This window comes from Mus caroli, unplaced genomic scaffold (assembly GCF_978045245.1).
Source record: "Mus caroli unplaced genomic scaffold, Mus_caroli_1 scaffold_8, whole genome shotgun sequence".
In the NCBI taxonomy this organism is placed as follows: domain Eukaryota; kingdom Metazoa; phylum Chordata; class Mammalia; order Rodentia; family Muridae; genus Mus; species Mus caroli.
The window spans coordinates 43,496,180-43,517,772 of record NW_028227263.1 but is presented as its reverse complement, the minus strand read 5'-3'; the positions used below and the strand labels follow the sequence as shown (position 1 = coordinate 43,517,772).

The following is a 21,593-nucleotide window of genomic DNA, read 5'->3' as shown; positions in this document are numbered from 1 at the left end:
ACTTTGACTGGCTTAATCTAGTCCTGGGGAACCGATGTCCTCTCCGATGCATGTGGTGTCCAGACATACATGAAGGCAAAACACATATACACATAAAATAAATGAACATAAAAAGAAATAAAAGCTAGGCATGGGAGCATGATTTTGTATTTCAAAACCCAGGGATTTCGAGACAAGTGGTTCCTAGGTAGCCAACCTAGGCTATATAAAGATTTCAGGTCACTGAGAAACCCTGTCAGAATGGAGAACAGTTTCTAAAAGAATGATGGTCATCATTCTTCTGTGACATCAACACATATACCACATGTGTGCATATGCTTACACAGAGAGATGAATTTGCACACACACAACTGCACACACTTATGGAAAGTGGAAGTGAGAGGATTGCCAAGGGAGAGGCAAAGTACTACCTTTGAACATACGGGGTTTTCAAACTTTATAGTTAGCTTTACTTTAATATTTTAAATTATATGTTTTTCTTTTTTACTTTTTTATTAGATATTTTCTTTATTTACATTTCAAATGCTATCTATCTCCTTTCCTAGTTTCCTCTCCAAAAATCCCCTATCCCTTCCACCCTCCACCCTCTCCCTGATCCCCAACCCACCAATCCTGCTTCCTGGCCCTGGCATTCCCCTATACTGGGGCATAGAATCTTCGCAAGACCAAGGGCCCCTCCTCCCATTGATGGCCGACTAGGCCATTCTCTGCTACATATGCAGCTAGAGCCATGAGTCCTACCATGTGTTCTCTTCGATTGGTGGTTTAGTCCCAGAGAGCTCTGGGGTTACTGGTTAGTTCATATTGTTGTTCCTCCTATAGGACTACAGATCCCTTCAGCTCGTTGGGTACTTTCTCTAGCTCTGTCCAATGGATGAATGTGAGCATCCACTTCTATATTTGCCAGGCACTGGCAGAGCCACACAGGAGAGAGCCAGCAAAAAAAAAACCACACAGGTTTCTGCCAGCAAAATCTTGTTGGCATCTGCAATAGTGTCTGGGTTTGGTAGCTGTTTATCAGATGGATCTCCAGGTGGAGCAGTCTCTGGATGGTCATTCCTTCAGTCTCTGCTCTGAACTTTGTCTCTATGTTCATCTCACATTTAGATATGTTTAGCATTAAGTTAGAAGTTGAGAATCAGTTTGTTGTTTTCATACAGATTTCACTTTTCTTCAGAAAAGTTGTCATTGACGTGCATTGATTCTTCTATTAATAGTTAATTACATACCTGGAATTATTTTTTATTTTTAAACCGATTTTTGTAACAAATTGATTTGTCTTTATATAAATCCAAGGTCAACTTAGTGAAATACCTGACAACAATTTGAAGGATTTGTTTGTATAAACAATTAATTAAAACCTTGTTTAGAAGGTATAAGGAATATATTAATTTATAGATTTAGATTTATCATGATAAATAAAACATATTTATTTTATTATTTTGACAACACTTCTACAATAAAGTGCACAGCATAACTTGAATAATAGAATTTCATTGTGCCACAATTCTGGAATGTGAAGTCCATGATCACAGTGTCAAGATAATTTCTTTCTTTTCTGGCTTTGAAAATAGAATTTGTCCTTTGTTTTGATTCTGGCTTTCATGCCTTGAAGAAAATCTTTGATTTTAGCTGTATCAACTTGCTCTTTTTGTCTACATAGTATTAATACTGTGTGTATATCTGTGTTAAGTTCTCCATTTATACAAGGTCTTCTGTTACATTGGAGGAGTGGTTCACTGTAGATTGATTCAGTATTTCTTTTCTTTAACTAAGTTAATATGCAACTAATAATCACATTTAGAAGCATTGGGAATTTGAATTTAAATGTATTTGTGTTTTATTCACTAATAACAGTTCTTCAGCTAGGGTTCATCTACTTTCTTGGCATTTGTTTGCAGTATATGTAAGACATCCCAACAATTTCAACAAAAAAAATTATTCTCCGAAATTATAGGATGACACATTATAGATATAACAGTTTCCCTTTACAGAGCATCAGATGACATAAAGATGGTGAGAGTGTCACACCTAATCACTAGAGGTGGCAAGCAATGGCTGAGACTGGGAGCTCAATTCCAAGACAGTGGCTATCACTTTGTTTCTGGAGAAAGCTCTGTCATCTCTACATCAACGCTGAATATACTAACAGAACCATCTTCAGTGTTGAGCAGTGGAGACAAATAAAATAAGCAATCAAGTAATTAGTACACATTATGGAATACAGGTATGATAAAAGCCTGTGCTGTGGAGAATGTTTAAAAGCAATAGAAGCCAAAACAATAATACCATCTAAGGCTGAGACATAATTCAACCAAGGAAATATAAACGACTAAATGAGCCATAGATCTTAAATGTTGATTTAAACCCCTGTATGCTTGGTCTTCAGTCTTTATCAGTGGTTAGAATTCATGATGTAAGTCAACTCTGAATCTCCACAGATTATCATTACTTGTCTTGAAGTGTTTTAACTAGGGACACCATAGGATTCAGCTTTACCTGAAAGACTTGAATATTAAGATCTCAGGACATTATTGCTGGGTGAGGAGGTGAGACAAATGACTCCCATTTCTGAATGCCTCTAAATTTCATCTGCAACTTTTGGTCATTAGTAGCTTGAGAACGAGAACTACAGTTTGTAGTCCTGAGACATTCTACCCTCAGTAATGTTTGCCTATCAAAATCTGATGCAAATGACTTCCTAGTTCAAAGACATGATTTTCAGCTCAATAGTTTCCCCCATATAGTTTTCCAGGTCTTTTACCAGATCCAAAGTCTGCACCCTTCCCTTGCATATATAGCTCTGTATACCTCCTGCCCATTATCCATTTGATGGAATAGTTTACTAGAAAGCATGCTACCTACTTTCAAGGGTGTTCCAAAAATCATTTCCCTTAGCTTTGGCAGTAAAGAAGGTTGAACTATGTTAGTGCACTGATCCAATGGGAAGCATGCTTTAAAAATGCTTCAAGGTGATAGTTCTGAAGGAAATTAACATTTAATTGTGTGGTCAGAATTTTAAACACTTTTACCTTGAACTTAAAACTTAGAATGTATTTTCTTTATTAAATAATTGTTCTTCATTTTCTAAAGAATCTGACTTTCATTCTGAAATTCATTTTTTTCTTATAGATTCAGTAGCTATTAGCTATGAGAGACTGAATCTGTTCACTTAATGCTCATTGTTAGTAGTCTAAAGAAGTTGAGATTTGGTAATAATGTTGTCTGAAAGTTTGTAAACTGCTGTACATCTTAATCTATTATGTTATACCTTGTTCTCAAGGACCATTACATCCTTTTCCATAGTCTTTGGCACCAACCTCTTTTGTATATTTTTGTTGACATTTTAATTACTTTTCTCTCACACTAACATTTTGTTCTATCAATTAAGAATAATTATATAAAAATAGTGTTGAAGTGTCATTTTAGTTTGTAAAATGACACATTTTAACTAGACAAAATAAAACATGATAATTTCAAAAGAATAAAGTTAAAATCCTACAATGATGCATACTTCCATATGGCCATTAATAACATTCTCTTGTATTGGCCAAAGCTTTTCCTCTACATATATTCTTGGTTTATGAAAAACCTTCAAGACTTATAGGTAGTTTTTGTTTTATTGTTGTTGTTAATGTTATATATTGATGAGCCTCCCACCTTCTTGTAATTGGGATAATCTAGTTAAGTGAGAATAGTTAAAGGACAGTTAAGTATCACACAGCAGTCACCTGCTGCTTGTTTTACCTATTTCCCAATTTAAGGATGTTATTATTCATTGACATAAATAATGAATTTACATAAGCTTTTATACATATTTTAATTTTGAAAAGTAAACTTCTATAAAGAGATTCCAAGATGGGGAAAATGTACAAATTGTTATTTGTTTAAGGCAAACTTTTAATCTCTGTTTAAACAACATGTTAAATTATACAACTGTTAAGATTTAAATATCATGTTTTCAAGTTAATAATTTATGGGAGATAGCATTCTTTTAAATAATTCAGTGATTAAATATAGAAAAAAGCTTCTTTGTTTTTCTTATGATGACAAGAACAGGTTAAATAAATATGTATTATCCACAAAAGGTTTCAAATCTTTCATTCTGTTAAACTTGAAATTTATTCCACTTCTGTGAATATCTTGAAGGGCTGTGAGATATCTTGTAAATATGTGTTGGTTTGTCAAAGTTTGTTGAATATGTCCTTTGGTCATTTACCTGGAGCTACTGTAATCTCTGGCTCAAGGGTCTTTTCTCCTGAATCCTCGGATAACCCTGTCCCTGATCTGTTTGGTTCTAACTCCATAGATAATAGGGTTGAGCATGGGAGGAACAAGCAGATAGAAATTAGCAAACATGATATGCACAACTCGGGGCACGTGGTGGCCAAAGCGGTGGGTGAGGAAGGTGAAAAGGGCTGGGATATAGAAAGCCAAAATAACACAGACATGGGAAGCACATGTACCAAAAGCTTTGAGGCGAGCTTCACCTGAGGGCAACCTCAGCACAGCTCTCAGAATCATCACATAAGATACACTGATGACAATTATGTCAAAGCCAACAACAGAGAAAGCCACAAAGAGTCCATATCCACGATTGACTCTGGTATCAGCACATACCAACTTGAGCACAGCCATATGCTCACAGTAGGACTGGGGAATGACCTTGTTGGGGCAGAAGGGCATCCTGGAGACCATGAAGCAGAAGGGGCTCACCCACAGCAGCCCTCTAACCATCACAGCTGCCCCTAGTTTAATGACTACAGATGTGGTCAGGATGCTGGAATGTCGGAGTGGGAAGCAGATAGCCACATAGCGGTCCAAGGCCATGGTCATGAGCACCCCAGATTCCACAGAAGAAAAAGCATGTATGAAGAACACCTGGATGAGGCAGGCATTGTATTCAATCTCATGACTGTGAAACCATAGTATGGCCAGCATTTTAGGTTGTGTGGAGGAGGACAGGACCAGGTCAGTGATAGCCAACAAGGCCAGGAAGAGGTACATGGGCTCATGCAGGGTGTGGTCAATTCGGATTATGTATAGGATGGTGATATTTCCAGTCAGTGCCACAATATACATAACACAAAAAGGAAAGGCAATCCAAAATTGATAATTCTCCAATCCTGGGATTCCAAGCAACATGAAGAACAGGGGATGGGAAGAGCTGTTACTTGAAGCCACCATGAGAGGATGATTACTATGTTCTCAGCAGTGAAGGTTTTCCTAGGTGGTGACAATGGAATGAATGTTATTGATTACAAGTACTTTGAGTGATTTCACTGGGCCTTTATATTAAAAGTTAACTGTGTTACTACAGGCCACTTTGCTCATGAAGTGATGTAGCTTACAACTTTTATTCACATGTTGATCCTAAGAGGTTTTGAGCAGATGAGCTGCAAATTATGCTCTCACAACCAGTATCATTCAGGATAGTAAATTATAATAATGGAAATATATCTTGACCAATAATGCTACAGTCAGCCCCATTTTTCTATTATTTTCAACAAACAAGGCATCATTCAGTCTTGTCCATATGACCTCACCCCTCTGATGGAAGCTAATACTGCTTAATGGACTTTATCTATTTAGAGGTAATCACTTAATATTAACCCTAAGTGTAAACTAAAGAAGTTTTTGAGTACATCAGAAATAATTGAGTGTACACCTGTAACTAAACACATTACTTTCTCTATAAGAATTCCCCCTAGATGGACCCATCATTGTTATCAAATCATCTTTAAGAACTAACAGATACTTCAGTTTCCTAGTCTAAGTGCTGCATATTGAGTCCCCCCAGCCCCCAGGTTCACAGATGTGCTTAACATCCTTATGAGTTTTCCCTAGATTTATTGTGGTTTGACAGAAATGGGGTTCAGAATTCATAATGCATGCTAGAAGTTAGAAATTTTACTGCCTTGCATAGTTTATAGCTACAGGTTTGCTTAAATCAAATCTTGCTTTAATATATGGTGAGAATTCACACATACTCTTCATCCTTGGGCTCAGGGTTTGTACTTTATTTCCTTTTTTCAGGTCTCAACTTCTCCGTTTCTGGATTCTGTTTCACTATTAGCTCATTGGGACCTAGCCACCAAGTCTCCTAGCCATTCAGAGACCCTTCCTGAGTTGAGAGCTTCCTTGTTCCTGTTGAAGACAGTGAGAGTGGTATTTGCTATAAGTACAACTTTCCATTGTGCTAGGGCATCTTTAATCAACCGTAAAAAGATTGGTGCCTATAGTGCATTACAAATCATAAAACAAATTATTCCTAACTTATTCAAACCCCTTCACCTTCATTTTATTATGAGGAAAAATATCAGAATCATTAAATAATTTACTTAGTATCACATAGGAAATCTTTGCCAGGGAAATGTCCTGTATAATCAGGGCTTCCAGAAACACTTACTGTAGCCTTCACTAATAATGAATTATTTGGATTCCTATCCTGGTCAAGTCGAGACCATCACCTCATGGTAACAAAGGGTAGTACGAGAGGATTTATGCAATTGTTTCTTGAATTTGAGACACATGTACATTTCCACCATGGCCCATGCTACTTCCCTGAACTGAGTCTATGGACCAAGCTTTAGCTTGTGTTACAGGCTTCTTGGAGATATCATTTCTTCTTAACATCTGACTCTGTCTTGAGGTTTAATTCAGGAGTCACTCACTTGCATTTCTGCAGTCTGATAACTCCCTCCTCATCCACTTTCAGTTACCAATTAACAATTTCTTGGAAAATCAATTTTGTCTGTCTCTTATCTTTTGCTTACAAATCACCCTCAGCAATAGACCATCACAGAAAACACATGCTTCCTGCTTTATTTTGCTAGCTCAGAATCAGATTTTTCCCCCATGAAGATCAAGGAAAATTAGCTTCAAACTAGGATCTGAGTGTAGAGTGGGAGTGTGGGCCATTGTTAGGTACCTCTATTTCTTTCCCATGCTGTATCCTCTGCGTATTATAGAATCCAGTGCCTTCACTATTGTGAATTTCTTTACCCATTTCCTCACATAGACTTAAGAACCACAGACAAAAGTCAATGACATGTCATGGAATATAAACAGGAATTTGACCAATATCCAGCTGATTAAAGTTAGTGTGAGACTTTCAATATGAAACATGGTTTACCAAGTTAATATTAACTTGAGGATTAAAGAATGCACTTTTAAGGCTTATAGGGAAAGGAACAATATAATTCCCCATTAACGATACCCTTTCTTTATCTAAGAACTATGTTCTTTTATTTTTCAAATGTGCTAGAATTCTTCCCTTCATATGTGTACTGATGAAACTGAGTCATATACTTTGGAGTCATTTTGACTATGATGATCACACTTGGGGTTTATGACAGTTTTTTTTTTAAATCCTCCACATAAAATCTAACAGAAAATGTGTAGAATTTGGTTGGGAAAATTTAATTACAAGAGCTATGGCCTGAAGTTGAGTAAAGCTTAGCTTTTTATCATTGAGAAAGTTTGAATCTAAGGTACCTGCTGCGTCCGTTGGATATCCTTTACTCTGCCTGTACATGGAAATACTTGTGTCCACAGTCAAAAATGCTATTGAAGTTAGTTAAGTGGTAATAGGAAAAACTGTATAAGATATTATTACAAAATAGCTTTAGGAAAACTGAACATTGTTCTCTTACTAAATTTTCTTTCAGTAAAATTTAATTTACAGTTTAAAGTTTTAATAACTGAGAATTTTAGGCCCGTGTGTAACCACCTTTCTGGAAGGCTGTGTCTGGAATAGTCTTCTTACCTTTCTAGGTCTCACTGGAGGCAGATCAGGAATCATTATTCATTCTTTTCATCACAGAGTGCTGTTCTTGTCTGCAGACCTCTGAAACTCAAGATCCCAGGGATACACAGTCATAGCTTTGCCTCCTAGCTTCATGGGGGCTCTATGAGTCCTGTAGCTCTGGAAGTGGCAGATGTGCCTGAGCCATAGAAACTCTCTTACCCTGAAGACGTCTCTTTTATTAACTAAGCTGAGACTGACCGCTGGGATTCAGCTTTTGGCAGAGACCTTAAATTAGTGTCTATTTGAAGGAATCTGCCTTGCTCTTTCTTCGCCTTCAGGGTCACTGTGTCAGTCTCATCCTGGCTTCCTCTGAGACTGGGCTCTGAAGCTGGAGACTTCAGTTAACTCCTAACCTTCCTTTCTCCTCTGTGCAAGTGAATACAAAGGCTGGAGATTTGAGTGCCAGTGCAAGAGGGGTGATTTTTCTGCAAGAGTGTGAGCAATTGAATAATGCATTATTTAATTAATCTGATGTTGTACACTTAACAGTTATATGTGTGATTTGAAAGTTTGTTGGTATTTAATATAATTTGACATGTTTGTGTGAGGTTTGTTAATAAATATGTACATAAGCAACTAGATTTAAATATGCATAAATCTTATGTGCAAGTATATAAATATTTACTTTTGTGATACATATCTAGTGTGATAACATCATTTTTGATTTAATAGTTTTGGAATAAATGTACTTTGTAAATGCATAGGCCTAGTTGGTAGTGTGGTATGGCATGTTTGTGAACATACACATGAATGTGTGTGTGTGTGTGTGTGTGCTGTGTATGTTAGTAATCTCTTAGTGTTTCAGTGCACACTGTGTTAGCTGAGATTCCAAGGCCATGAAGAATCTATGAGGGGCTGATGACCCAGACAAGAAAATGAATTTCAGCAGAGATTCCGCCAGTTATTCTTGAGCCTCTCTAAGACTGGAAAGCCCTCCTCACTCAATATGGACACCCCAAATCTGCTCAGGAGAGGGACTCAAGCTTTATTAGGATGGTGCTGGATATATATGAGTAATATATAAAAAACTTTTTATTATTCCTCCCTCATAAAATACATCCTAACCACAGTGTTTCCTCCCTCCATTCTTCCCAGTCTCCCTTCCCCTGTCTCCCCTCACACAGATCCACTCCATCTCTGTTTCCCTTCAGAAAAGAGCAATCCTCTCAGGGATATCAATCAAACACAGTATAACACGTTCTAGTAAGATAAGGAACAAATTCTCATATCAGGGCTAAGGAAGGCAGCCCAGTAGGAGGAAAAATGCCCCAAGGGGAGGCAAACAAATCAGAGATACCCTCCCAAACCACTATTAGGAGTCTTGTAAAAACAACCCCTAGCTAAACAACCACAACATGTTTGCAGAGGACCTACCACAGAGCTGTCTAAGTTCTAAAATTACCACTTCAGTTTCTGGAGCCCCTATGATCCCTGCTTAGTTGATTTGGTGGGCCATATTTTTCTGGTGTCCTCCATCTCTCTGGCCTCTACATACATTCTTCCTCCCCTTCTTCTTCAGGGTTCTCCAAGCTCCTAGGTATGGGAACAATGGAAATCTCCAGTTTGTGCTCTCTCTGTGCCTAATCTTTGGCTGTGGGTCTTTGCATCTGCTCCCATAAGCTACAGGAGGAAGTCTCTGGTAATGAATGGGCTCGACAATGATATATGAGTATAGCAGAGTATCCTTAAGAATCATTTTAATGATTTTTCCTTCTATCCTGGATCTCTGGTCTATCCAGCCTCTTGTTCCTGGTCATCCACACAGTGTCAGACATGGGCTCCCTTTTGTGGCATTTACCTCAGATTATCAATTATTGGTTGGCTATTCCTACTAGTTCTGTGCCTCTACTGCCCATACACACCTTGAAGGCAGGATCTTTTTGTATTAGTGTCAGGCAATCCCTAATTTACTAGTAAGAGTATCTATATATAAAACCATCATGCTCTAAATATGTTTATTTATTCTTTGAGAACTTTATACATTATGCTTTGGTCACACTCATCTCTCTTCTCACCCCTTCTCCCCTAGAGTCTCTTTCACCTTCATATTCATATTATCTCATGTTTGCTCTCTTAACAACAAAATAGAAGCAAAATAAAACATGGATTCAACATTTGTAAGTATACAAAATTTGATTACTTACTGCTTATAAGTTAACTGCACTTAAGGATTTTGCATAATGCCAGGAATTACTAAAATTCATAAATCATCTTAGAACCTATATTAAATGTGGTTCCATGGCAACAGTACATTAAAACTCAGAACCCAGGTTATGATCCAGAGCCAGTGAATCCAAATGTTCTCTCAAAGTTAGGTTTTATGGTACTAAGATATATCAAATATTTGATTATCTTTGTGAGCAGATGCTCACATTTATTAGTGAGATACTGAAGAAAGCTCTGAGCAGACAAATGAAAGAAAATTTAAATTCTAGAGAATACATAAATAGTGTTCCAGAAAGCTATGAACAAAAGTAATCAGAAATTTGGTATAGCTATGGACAATTGAATCAGTATAAAAGGAAGAGATTAGTTTTTTTGGTTTTTTTTGTTTTTTTTTTTTTTTATGTCCCCACGACTTCCTTCAGTTATTTTGTGATACAGGATGGTGTGGCCTCCTTTTCTCTAACCATAACATATATTTAAATGTTTAAATGCCTAGATTCACCTCAGCCATAATTTATTTGCTTTTGAAATATGAATATCCTAAGTAAACTCAAATATGAATAGCATTGTTATAAGGTTGTGTATCAATTGACACATCTTCTTCAAGGAAATGCTCTGCTATATTTGACTGAATGGGAAAAGAAGAAGAAAGGAGCCACACAAGTATTTGAGCATGCTAGACTCTGAATAGTAGTAAGTAGAACACGAATCTAAAGGAAGAAAAAGTAATGTTTGATATGAGTGGCCATCTTTCTACCAGGGAACACTGGAGGGGGTTTGCAGAAAGAGTTCTTTACTGTATGCTGGTGTATATATTAATATAATTATATGGAAAATAATGTGGAGAGTGTCCCAAAGATTGAACATACATTATCATACAGCCCAACTATATATAATGTTGGGTATTCAAAGAAAATGACATCACCACAGTACAGAGTCTTGATTTCTTATATTTATGGCAGGACTATTTCTAACAAACATGTAAAACATGGAATTAACTGAGGGGTCTATCCATAGATGAATGAGTAAAGGAAATATGGCCTACATGAACAATGTAATATTATAAGTTCATAAAGAGTCATTTACCATCATTGGCATTGAAATGGATGAACTGTACTTTCCATTGAGTGAAATAAAGAGACACAGAAAGACAAATATTCAAAAGATGCCATGTTGGCTATAGGCTGTGGTTACAAGAGACTGAGAAGTGTGGAGAGTAGGGGTAGATAAATGAAAGGTAAAGTGTTGGATAATAGGTAATACAATACAACTGGATACAAGATAGATTTTGGGATTCCACACTATAGAACAATGGCTATAATGCATAATAATCTTTCACGAATTATTTAAAAAATTGTAATAGAAAAGACTGAAGGTTCTAAACAGAGAGTATACAGGAAAGAAAATACAGATTACCTTCCTTGATCAGTATAAGCAATATGCACATTAAAATATCACATCAAGCAATACTATTGTACATATTAATACATGTTAATATTTGAAAACTTTTATAAAATTAATAAGATAATTAAGAGGAAGATGTTAGCATATAATTTCAGGCTAATGTGTGGCCTTTTGGGAATTTCTAGTTGATTTCTGCTGTAGATTCCCAAGAGCCTTGGAAGCAATGAAAATTACATGACAGGTTACTTATAAAGGGGCAAGACCATGAGTCACCTAACACATAGTTGGATTGGCAGCAGGTGGAGCAGGTTCCTCCCCCTTGTATTGAAAGCCAGGTAGGATGCTAGAACCAAGCATATAAGACAGAGGTTGTTGAGATCCAAGGTAAAAGGCACTGGTAGAGTAGGTGGTGTTTAGAGATGAAAGATGTCAAATTAGTGGCAAAGAGCAAAGGTATTGGGATGAGAGGGTTGGACTAAGTGACAGAAACCAAAGACTATGCTAATTAAGTGAGAGATTTGTTTGAAATTTGCAAGAAAATATTTATTTTCACCGGGAAATATCAAAGCCAGTTATGTTTTATGTCTGGGGTAGAATTTCTATAGCTCACAGTGACTCCAAATATGATAATGTATGCTTTATTTATTTCTTGCATGGCATTTAAATTGGGCTGAATCTGAACCCCTGTGTTTCATAGGAAATAGTTTAGATATGCTTTTAACAAGATCCTCATCATATTTTTTCTTTTCAACACATTTAGAAACACATCAAAATAAGTTTTTTATATTTGGTCATCATAGAAATAACTGGAAATAGGAGTATCAAATACACTTTGAAGTCCTGGTTTTATATCTGGTGAGATCTTATGAAGGAATGAGTAACCAAGATACTTAAGTTGATGGGAAATCAAAGGGGTGTGTGTGTGTGTGTATGCTCATGCATGCATATATATGTGCATTTTCCGACAAGATTTCATAATGCAGGTTGGTGTATAACTTATAATCTTCCTCTTAAGCATCTTGAGGAAGTGCTGACATTACTGGTATACTCCACCTTCCTCAGCACCAGGACCTATTTCTTTGTCTATTGCTATGCACCATCATAAATTTCAATGGTCACATTTCCAGACACTGAAATATACATTTAATATTGTTGCTTCTTATTTTTAATGCTGTGATTGTCAAATAAATTTCAAAAGAACACTGAACAGTCTATCTGTACAGCAGTCGGAAGGTGCCTTTTCTGTTGAGAGCTAGGTTAGATGTAGATGGATGGACACCATTCCTAAATGTTAGGATTTATTTGATATGGCAGAGGTTCATGCTTCCAGTTGGGTACCAATTTGAAGCTACACAAAGGATATAAAGGTATGCAAGGAAATGACCATATTGTGAAGGTAGTCATAAGCACTAATCTAGTCTATCAATTAAATAGTTTCGTCTCTTCTCTCCTCTCCTCTCCTCTCCTCTCCTCTCCTCTCCTCTCCTCTCCTCTCCTCTCCTCTCCTCTCCTCTCCTCTCCTCTCCTCTCCTCTCCTCTCCTCTCCTCTCCTCTCCTCTCCTCTCCTCTCCTCTCCTCTCCTCTTCTCTTCTCTTCTCTCTCTTCTCTTCTTGTCCTTTCCTTTCCTTTCCTTTCCTTTCCTTTCCTTTCCTTTCCTTTCCTTTCCTTTCCTTTCCTTTCCTTTCCTTTCCTTTCCTTTCCTTTCCCTTTTCTTTTTTAAAAGGAAAATCCAGCAAGTTGGTGAACTTGGGCTGACAACCATCCCCACAACAACCAAAGAATATCAAAACCCTAGTACCAGTTACAACCTTTGAGTAATTGGTTAGGGTAGTACAAGTGACTTCCGAAACAAAATAGACCTTGCAGGCCTTGGCTACCCTGGTTGCAAGGACTGAGGGTGAGCACTAGTGCTGGAGGTACAACATATGTAGGACATGAGACTCACACTTATGTTGGGTCCCCTGAAATTTTCTCTTTTGTGATCTAGCCTTCATGGTACCAGAAAAAAATATTTAATGATTGATTGGTGTTTATTTATTTATGTTTTACTGTGTCAGGGGCATAGATGTATTTATTAATGTGATTTTTAATTCATTGGCCAAAATCTGTAGCATAAAATGGAATATTTAAAAATGTTCCCCATAACTCATGTGTTATTTTTATTGTTTGGGAGTTTTTCATGAATAACCAGAGCTATAACTTTCCATCTTTTAGTTTCCTATAGACTATGATTTCTCAAGTTTGGCTCTATAAACAATTGGGTAGGAATTCTTAATGTTGAGGGAAGACTGTGAAGATCTTTAGGTGTATAGTAAAATTCTGGGGTTCTACTTTCTAGATTCCTCTAACAATCCCTCCTGTGATGACAGTCAAAGGGACTCCAGGTATTACCAAATGAAACCTTGGGAGAAAATTCACATTGCTTCTTGCTAGATCATTTTAAATATGAGAAGCATACTTATTTCTCTCTTGTTAATATTTGAGGAATTATGGAAGTTCTCTATTTTCAAAAATCCTTAATCAAGATAAACCTTGTTGGCATAGATCTCATAATTTTGATTGTTGTTTATCTCTTGTCTCTTTTGATCCCATTCATGAAATAAGTAGATTAACAATGTGAAGCAGACAAGACTGCATGGTAAACCATCCGTAAGTAGTTTGTATGTGCTTCTTGAGTTCTTCCTCTGAAGTGGATTTTATAATACGATGATAGCCTACTGTGTGCATTGCCTCCCATTATCCCCTTACTGCTAGGATGTAAGAAAGCAAGCTAGGTCATTGTTCTCACTGGATTATGTGATGCTAGGAAGAGTACATGAATGTAACTAAGTTGTGAATCCCCACAGAGTGCTAAAACCCAAGGTATAAAAACTACAGAATATGGGTAGGGAAGTGGGGGGCGCTATGGGGGACTTTTGGGATAGCATTGGAAATGTAATTGAGGAAAATATGTAATAAAATATTAAAAATTAAAAAAAAGAGAGAAAAAAAAACTACAGAATATGAAAACTTCCCACTCTTGATTTAGAATAAGGCCAATGAAACCTGTAGATATCTTTGAGTCATAACATTGTTACATCAAGTATCCCCAGTGTAGTATTGTGCTTTCTTGTGGAAGCTCATTTATATAAATCAATTTCATGTATTCTAGATGGATAAGGGTAAAAATACTTCAGAGATTATATAGTCCCAGGATCAGTCTAAGGAAGAGCTATGTTTCTGCAAGTTTGATGAAGTGTTTATACCTGGAAATATTATGGCCCTCATGTGAGGTAGAGTACACCTTTGTATATGAATGATGCATGTAGTTTGGAAAACAAAACAAAAACAACGTTTGTTAATGGCAATTCATCTCTTCAGTTATATAAGTCAACTTGGGAGTTTGGCAAGTATGACCTTAGACATAAATCCTTGGCAAAGAGCATTGTGTTGTGAGTAAGAAAGGCATGTGTAGCACAGTTTTTCCTTTGTATGACTCCTACAATTTCAAGGACTGACAGACACCTCCTTTGGTATAAAATTGCAAAATTCTTCTTTTTCTTTTTGAGATAGACTGTAATCACAATTCTCCCTTCTCTTTTCTCCCTGTAATCTTCCCCAAAATCTCTCCCAAGCACAAGGGATGCCAGAGATACTGTTCCTAGATTTCCAAGCAAAGTCAGTTCAAAATACTGTAGACAAGAACCTAAACTCAACACTAATACAATGAGCAGTTTTGTTATTTTTCATATCCCTATACTCAAATATCTAACAAAACTAATATAAGTGGAGGAAAAAGTTATTTTGGTTTATGGCACAATGGGTGATGCATCATCATTTGGCTCTGTTTCTGGGCTTGTTGTGAGGCAAATTATCATGGCAGTGGGAATGAGTGATGGAAGATCTATTGATGGTCAAGAAGCTGAGAAAATATGGAAACACAGGAAGATGACAGAACAATAGTTCTAGGACTATATCTTCCGTGACATGTTTCCTCCATCTAGAGTCCACTGTGTACCTTTTGCTACTTCCCTATAACACCATCATATTATGAATATATCCAGGGATTAGTCCATCAATTATGTGAGAGTTGTCATTAATTATCTTTGGAGATAAATTCACAGATACATTCAGAAGTGTGCTGAATTCTCCAGGCAGATCTTAATCCAGTTTAATCCATTCAAGTTGACAGATGGGATTAACCAGCAATGTAGAGATGCAGAATTTAATAGCACCAGGGAAAGACTCCAAAATTAGGTAGAAAAGGAACAGAGTTGTCAACATTCTGAGTATAGTCACTAACAATTGCCTGGGAAAGTTGTGAGTGATGTCAGTCCACACAAGTGGCAGCTGTAGTACATTGAATCTGTCAACAGAATCAATCATATTGTCACAATTTGAGACAATGAGATGAAATGGACAGTCAACACTGAATAGATAGTAGATTATCCCAAGCAAGGTTTTTACTTCTGTTCTGCATATGGAATGTCCATACATTCTACAAAACTTTTTAACTCAAGTTATCTCAGGGAAAAAGTCTTCAAAAAAGTCATTAGTGATAAAAGATGCCTCCTTTATCCATCATTTCTTCACAGGGTTCTATTTCTAACCTTTGCCAGCTAACTCCTGTGGATTCAAGCTTCTATTTCTCTTGCCTCATGTAAGATGCTCAGAGTCTCTATGAAGGCACATACACTAATGCATGCCATTTCTTCTACAGCTCCCTGATAGTGATAGCTAGTGTCAGAAGTATCCTTCCTCTATTGCATCTTGAAGGGCTGTCCTATCATGGTGACAACTGTAAAGCTCTGGCAGATGGGTCTTGAGTTTTCTCTGAGGTTATGAGTCTATGGATCTGGAAGATGCTCTGTAAGAACCTTAAGAGGGTGAACGTGTAGTACATAGCATCTTTATGTTCATGATTCAAATGGATAACTGTAAAGATTTGCATATTTGGTCCATGTGGTTTTTTATTCTATTCATTTGAAAGAAAGAAATAGAATCTCACTCTTAGATGTAAAATTCCCTTTAGATCATTTTTCATCCTCACTGTGTTAATTTAAAATATCATACCTGTGAGTACATACTGTTTTAATGTAAACTTTTCTATCATAAAGGTCATCAAATATTTCTACAAAAGGTTGGAATTTAATTGAGTTATAATTTTCAGGTAAATATGACCTTATGAACTCTGTCCCAATTCTTTACTTCTTGATCCCCTTTCTTTATAAATATCAAAGGCCCCTAATTAGTTCAACAGTCAAAGAGCTGAGTTCATTTTCAAATCTCTGTGGTAGATCCCTTAGAAGTCACATAACCTGTGCTATAATGACAATGCATGATGAATTCATTAAAAAATATTGTCAATAGCAACAGATTTCTTCAGTTGTCTGGGTCTACTTTGACTCTCTGTTCACACACAATTACGGTCTGTGTGAACACATGAATGCTTCAGGGAACTCTTCCGTGCTTCAAAATTTTATATTTAATTTACTTATTCTGTATCTTAAAACATGTAGTTTGAAGTGCTGGGAAGATGGCTCTGTCACTAATGTGCTTTCTGTGGAAATGTAAGGATCTAAATTCATTTCTCCAGTCTGCATTTATAAAAAGCTGGGCATGGAGGTGTGTGTCTACAATCTCAGGACTGAGGAGGAGAAAAGAAAAGATTCCCGAGGTTCTCTTGTCAGATGGTTTAGCTGAGGTGGAGAGCTCCAGATACAGTGAGAAATTTTATCTGAAAAAGTAAGGTGAAAGAGATAATGGGATGCATCTCATGTTGACTTCTGGTCTCCATATGCATGCAAAGATACATGGGAACCTGGACACACACACACACACACACACACACACACACACACAAATACATATGCATATAGAAAGATGTGGACTTTTTTGTTGTATTAATGGAGGTATCAAAAATACATCTGTACTTCCTAGCTTTACAGTTACTTATAAATATATATGAAAATAAAAGTAAATTTCTATATAAAAATAATATAAAGGTCTTAAATAAATACTATGAAGAAACTGTTTCAAAGTTATATATTTGAATCCCATAATTTGACTATATTAAATTTAATTTGTGTTTTGTAATAATTATAACTAAGAGATAATATTTTTGATTGTTGATGGCACTGTAGGTCCTGCAGCAGCTGACCAAGGCACATATTTGTGATGATTCTCAATACCTCCGAGGTTGAAATCTCTTCATTCCTACTGACTGGGATCCCAGGCTTTGAGCATATGCACATTTGGGTTTCCATCCCTGTCTGCCTCATGTATATGACAGCTATCCTGGGAAACTGCACCATCCTCTGTGTCATCAGAACAGAGCCTTCTCTGCATGAGCCCATGTACTATTTTCTCTCCATGTTGGCCTTCTCTGATCTAGGTCTGTCTTTCTCCTCCATCCCCACTATGCTAAGAATATTCTTGTTCAATGCCATGGGGATTTCCACTGATGCCTGCATTGCCCAGGAATTCTTCATCCATGGATTCACAGACATGGAATCTTCAGTGCTCCTCATTATGTCCTTTGATCGCTTTGTAGCCATCCGGCACCCCCTAAGATACAGTGCCATCCTCACAAGCTCCAGGGTTGTACAAATTGGGCTAGCCTTTTCTGTTAAAAGCATTCTCCTGGTGCTTCCCCTTCCATTTACTTTAAAGAGACTCAGATACTGCAATAAACGCCTCTTGTCACACTCCTATTGTCTCCATCAAGATGTCATGAAGCTGGCGTGCTCTGACAACAGGGTTAACTTTTACTATGGGCTGTTCGTTGCACTCTGCATGATGTCAGACAGTGTGTTCATTGCTGTGTCTTATGTGTTCATCTTGAAGACGGTGTTGGGTATTGCATCCCATGGGGAGCGGCTCAAAGCTCTTAATACTTGTGTATCCCATATCTGTGCTGTGCTTATTTTCTATGTCCCTATCATTACCTTAGCTACCATGCATCGCTTTGCAAAGCATAAATCTCCATTAGCTATGATTCTGATAGCAGATGCTTTCTTGCTGGTACCACCTTTGATGAATCCCATTGTGTATTGTGTTAAAACTAGGCAGATAAGAGTAAAAGTTTTAGAAAAACTGGGTCTGCGTTCTAAGTAATTGGAACAATGTTATTAGAAGTTGTGTTTTCTGTACAATCGGCTACTTTAGAGAGACAACAGCGTTTCATCCTCAAAGGAGATTGTTCCATTGACCTCATAGTCCTATAGTTTATTCCAATCAATCAGTATGATTGCTTTTCTGTTTTGAAGAAGGAAGAAGCTTCATATTTTACAGAACCTCTATGAATTCGTTAATTGTTATTTGGATAGTTGAACACATCTATCCTTAGGCACAAAATTGAAGAATAAGAATTTGCACAATCTTCTAAAGAAAATCTAGGAGATGTGGTTTTCCATTGTGTCTGGGAGAAGCCCAAAAGATACCAGAACTGTTTAACATCTCTGTATTTGTCTCTTATTTTGATATTCCATATGTTGCATTAAACCCTTTACCACATGTCTGAGTTTGTCTGAGTCTGTTCTTTGCTATTCACTGTTTCAATACAGGTGTCACCCTGAGCATTGCTGACACCGTGACATTGCAGAATCAGCACTGCTGTAAGCTTGTGAGTCAGTTCTCCTATTACTGACATCCTGGGTAATTTAACATACCAATTACTGATTGACCATTATGTTTAGGGTTATGTGAAAGAGGAAACTATATAAACTGTCATTTGTCCATCCTGATTTATGGTGAAATCAACTTTAGAGTGATAAATTATGATAAGTTAACAAATGCTTGGCATTTGTTAGTATCATGGTAAAAGTTTGGGGATAGAGAACTGAATCTCAGGAGTTGGAGGATAATTTACAACTCTAAGTTACACATGTCGATGAATCTTACACCAAATATTGAATGAATTCCCACACAAAAAGGAGCTGTAGATTGTCCACTTTTAAATCTCTTATCAGTGATATAACTTTTCTATAATATGTGCTTGGTGGATGTGTATCAATTTGCACTGAAATTTGAAAGTAAATGAGGGAATGTTGGTAAAAAGGTAGCACAAAGGGATATTAAAATCAGGACGCCTCGCTATTTGATTGCTTTCACTGTGATATAACATCTCGACCACAGCAACTTGGAGGAAATGTTTATTCAGCTTATTCTTCTAGGTCACAATCTATCTCTGAGGGAGATAAGAGCAAGAACACAAGGCAAGAATCTGAAGCAGAAGCCATGGAAGAGTGATGCTTTCTGGCACACTCAGTAGCTTGAGCTTAACTATCTTTCGTACACAGTTCAGACTGTCTATAGTAAGCTGGGTCGTCTTACATCAATCACCAATCACAGACATGACCATAGGCAATCTGATCACGGCAACTCTCTCTTCTTCTTCTTCTTCTTCTTCTTCTTCTTCTTCTTCTTCTTCTTCTTCTTCTTCTTCTTCTTCTTCTTCTTCTTCTTCTTCTTCTTCTTCTTCCATGATGAATCCAAATACTGTAAAATTGATGTTAACAACGAACCAACACAAAACAAATATCAAATCATGAAGTTTGTGTGATGAGAAAAATTTTGAATCAGATTAGCAAAGTGTATTTGGTAGGTAATGAAACCCAGGGCCAACGTCCCCTTGTTCTGCTGAAGTTAGCCAGAGTAGTCATTACCTTGACTCTGTAAAGACTCTCTCCTCTCTACACATCAGTAGAAAAAAACTAATACTGCAGAAATATAAAGAATTTTGTGGGATAGAGGGATTCTTCCATGAAGACCACAGTGTGGATACTTCGGTTCTTCTTAGAAGGGGGATCAAAATACCATGGGAGGAGATACGGAGGCAAAGTTTGGAGCAGACACTGAAGGAAAGGCCATCCAGTGACTTTCCCACCAAGGGAGCCATCCCATACACAGTTACCAAAACCAGACATTAGTGTGGATGCTAAGAAGTGCTTGCTGACAGGAGCCTGATATAGCTGTCTCCTGAGAGGCTCTGCCAGTGCCCAACAAATACAGAAGTGGATGTTCACAGCCATCCATTGGACTGAACAGAGTCCCCAGTGAAGGAGCTAGAGAAAGTACTCAAGGAACTGAAGGAGTTTGCGGCCCCATAGGAGGAACAACAATATGAAACAACTAGTATTCCAGAGTTCCCAGGAACTAAACCACCAACCAAAGAGTACACAACGAGGGACTCATGGCTTCAGTCACATATGTAGCAGAGGATGACTTTGTGGGACACCAGTGAGAGGAGAGGCCCTTGGTCTTGTGAAGGCTTGATGCCCCAGTGTAGGTAAATCCCAGGACAGGCAGGGAAGTGGGAGTGGGTGTGTTAGTGAGCTGGGGAAGGGCAGATGGGATGGAGGGGGTTGGAGGGGAAATGGGGGAAGGGGGTAAAAGTTGAAATGAAAATAAAGAAAATATCTAATAAAAAAAGGAAAAAATAAAAAAGAGGGATTCTTCCAAATGTCACTGGATGGCCTTTCCTTCAGAAAACCAAAATGATGTAATTTTTGTGAATATAGATGAAACTGAAAAAAGTTATGAGTGAGTCAACCCAACCCAGACTCCAAAGGACAAAAGGCACATGTTGTTTTTTTTTTGTATGTGAATGCTAGCACTGACTCTTTTGTTTGTTTAACTTGAAATACCCATGGAGTCTGGAAAATGAAGGTGATGTTGATGTACTTTTTGGGAAGGAGCTGCTAGAAGATAGGCTGAATGAAAGTAGAGTGTAAGGGAAATGTTACAGCAGGGCGGGGTATGAGAGACTGAGGAGATGAGCAGTGAGTTTAGGAAAGTTAACCAATAAGAAGGGTTATGAAAAAGCCATATGGAAACATACTATTCTGTAATCCGATAAAAAATACAAAAGATAAATTGAAGGGAGGTTTGTTGCATGGGTAGATACTGATGCTCTCAGAAGCGATGGTTACTACAGAAAATCTTCAGTGCCATATAGGGAATAATTCTGTAGGAGTTATTGGTCAGGAAGATCCCATAGGTCCCCAAACAACACAAGATCTTGTCAGGTTTGTTTGTTTGTTTTTGTTTGTTTGTTTGTTTTGCCCATTAAAACTAGGGTTTAAGACCTTATTTTTGAAGATGTGATATACCTGCGCTGCAGGATATAAAGAAAACCAGTGGGTATAGAACTGGAAACTTCCTGCCTGAGGGGTATTAATGTTCCAAAAGGTGCTACGGATGTGTCTAAGGGAGTAATGACAAATAGTTTTAC

At 37.3% G+C, this 21,593-nt stretch overlaps 2 protein-coding genes across 2 annotated transcripts; one reads left to right on the top strand and one right to left on the bottom strand.

Annotated features, from left to right (window-relative positions):
• Positions 1-4,242: 4,242 nt before the first annotated feature.
• Positions 4,243-5,187, bottom strand: LOC110298746 (olfactory receptor 52R1-like). The gene has a single exon (XM_021168166.2). The coding sequence runs from the start codon at positions 5,185-5,187 to the stop codon at positions 4,243-4,245; it is 945 nt and encodes a 314-aa protein (XP_021023825.1).
• Positions 5,188-17,536: 12,349 nt separating this feature from the next.
• On the top strand, positions 17,537-18,475 carry LOC110298745 (olfactory receptor 51A7-like). The gene has a single exon (XM_021168165.2). It carries the CDS (start codon positions 17,537-17,539, stop codon positions 18,473-18,475), a length of 939 nt encoding a protein of 312 aa, XP_021023824.1.
• Positions 18,476-21,593: the final 3,118 nt, after the last annotated feature.

What these genes read in the sequence shown, in the direction of transcription:
- LOC110298746 (XM_021168166.2), bottom strand. Translation starts at nt 5,187, where the DNA reads ATGGTGGCTTCAAGTAACAGCTCTTCCCATCCCCTGTTCTTCATGTTG.
- LOC110298745 (XM_021168165.2), top strand. Translation starts at nt 17,537, where the DNA reads ATGATTCTCAATACCTCCGAGGTTGAAATCTCTTCATTCCTACTGACT.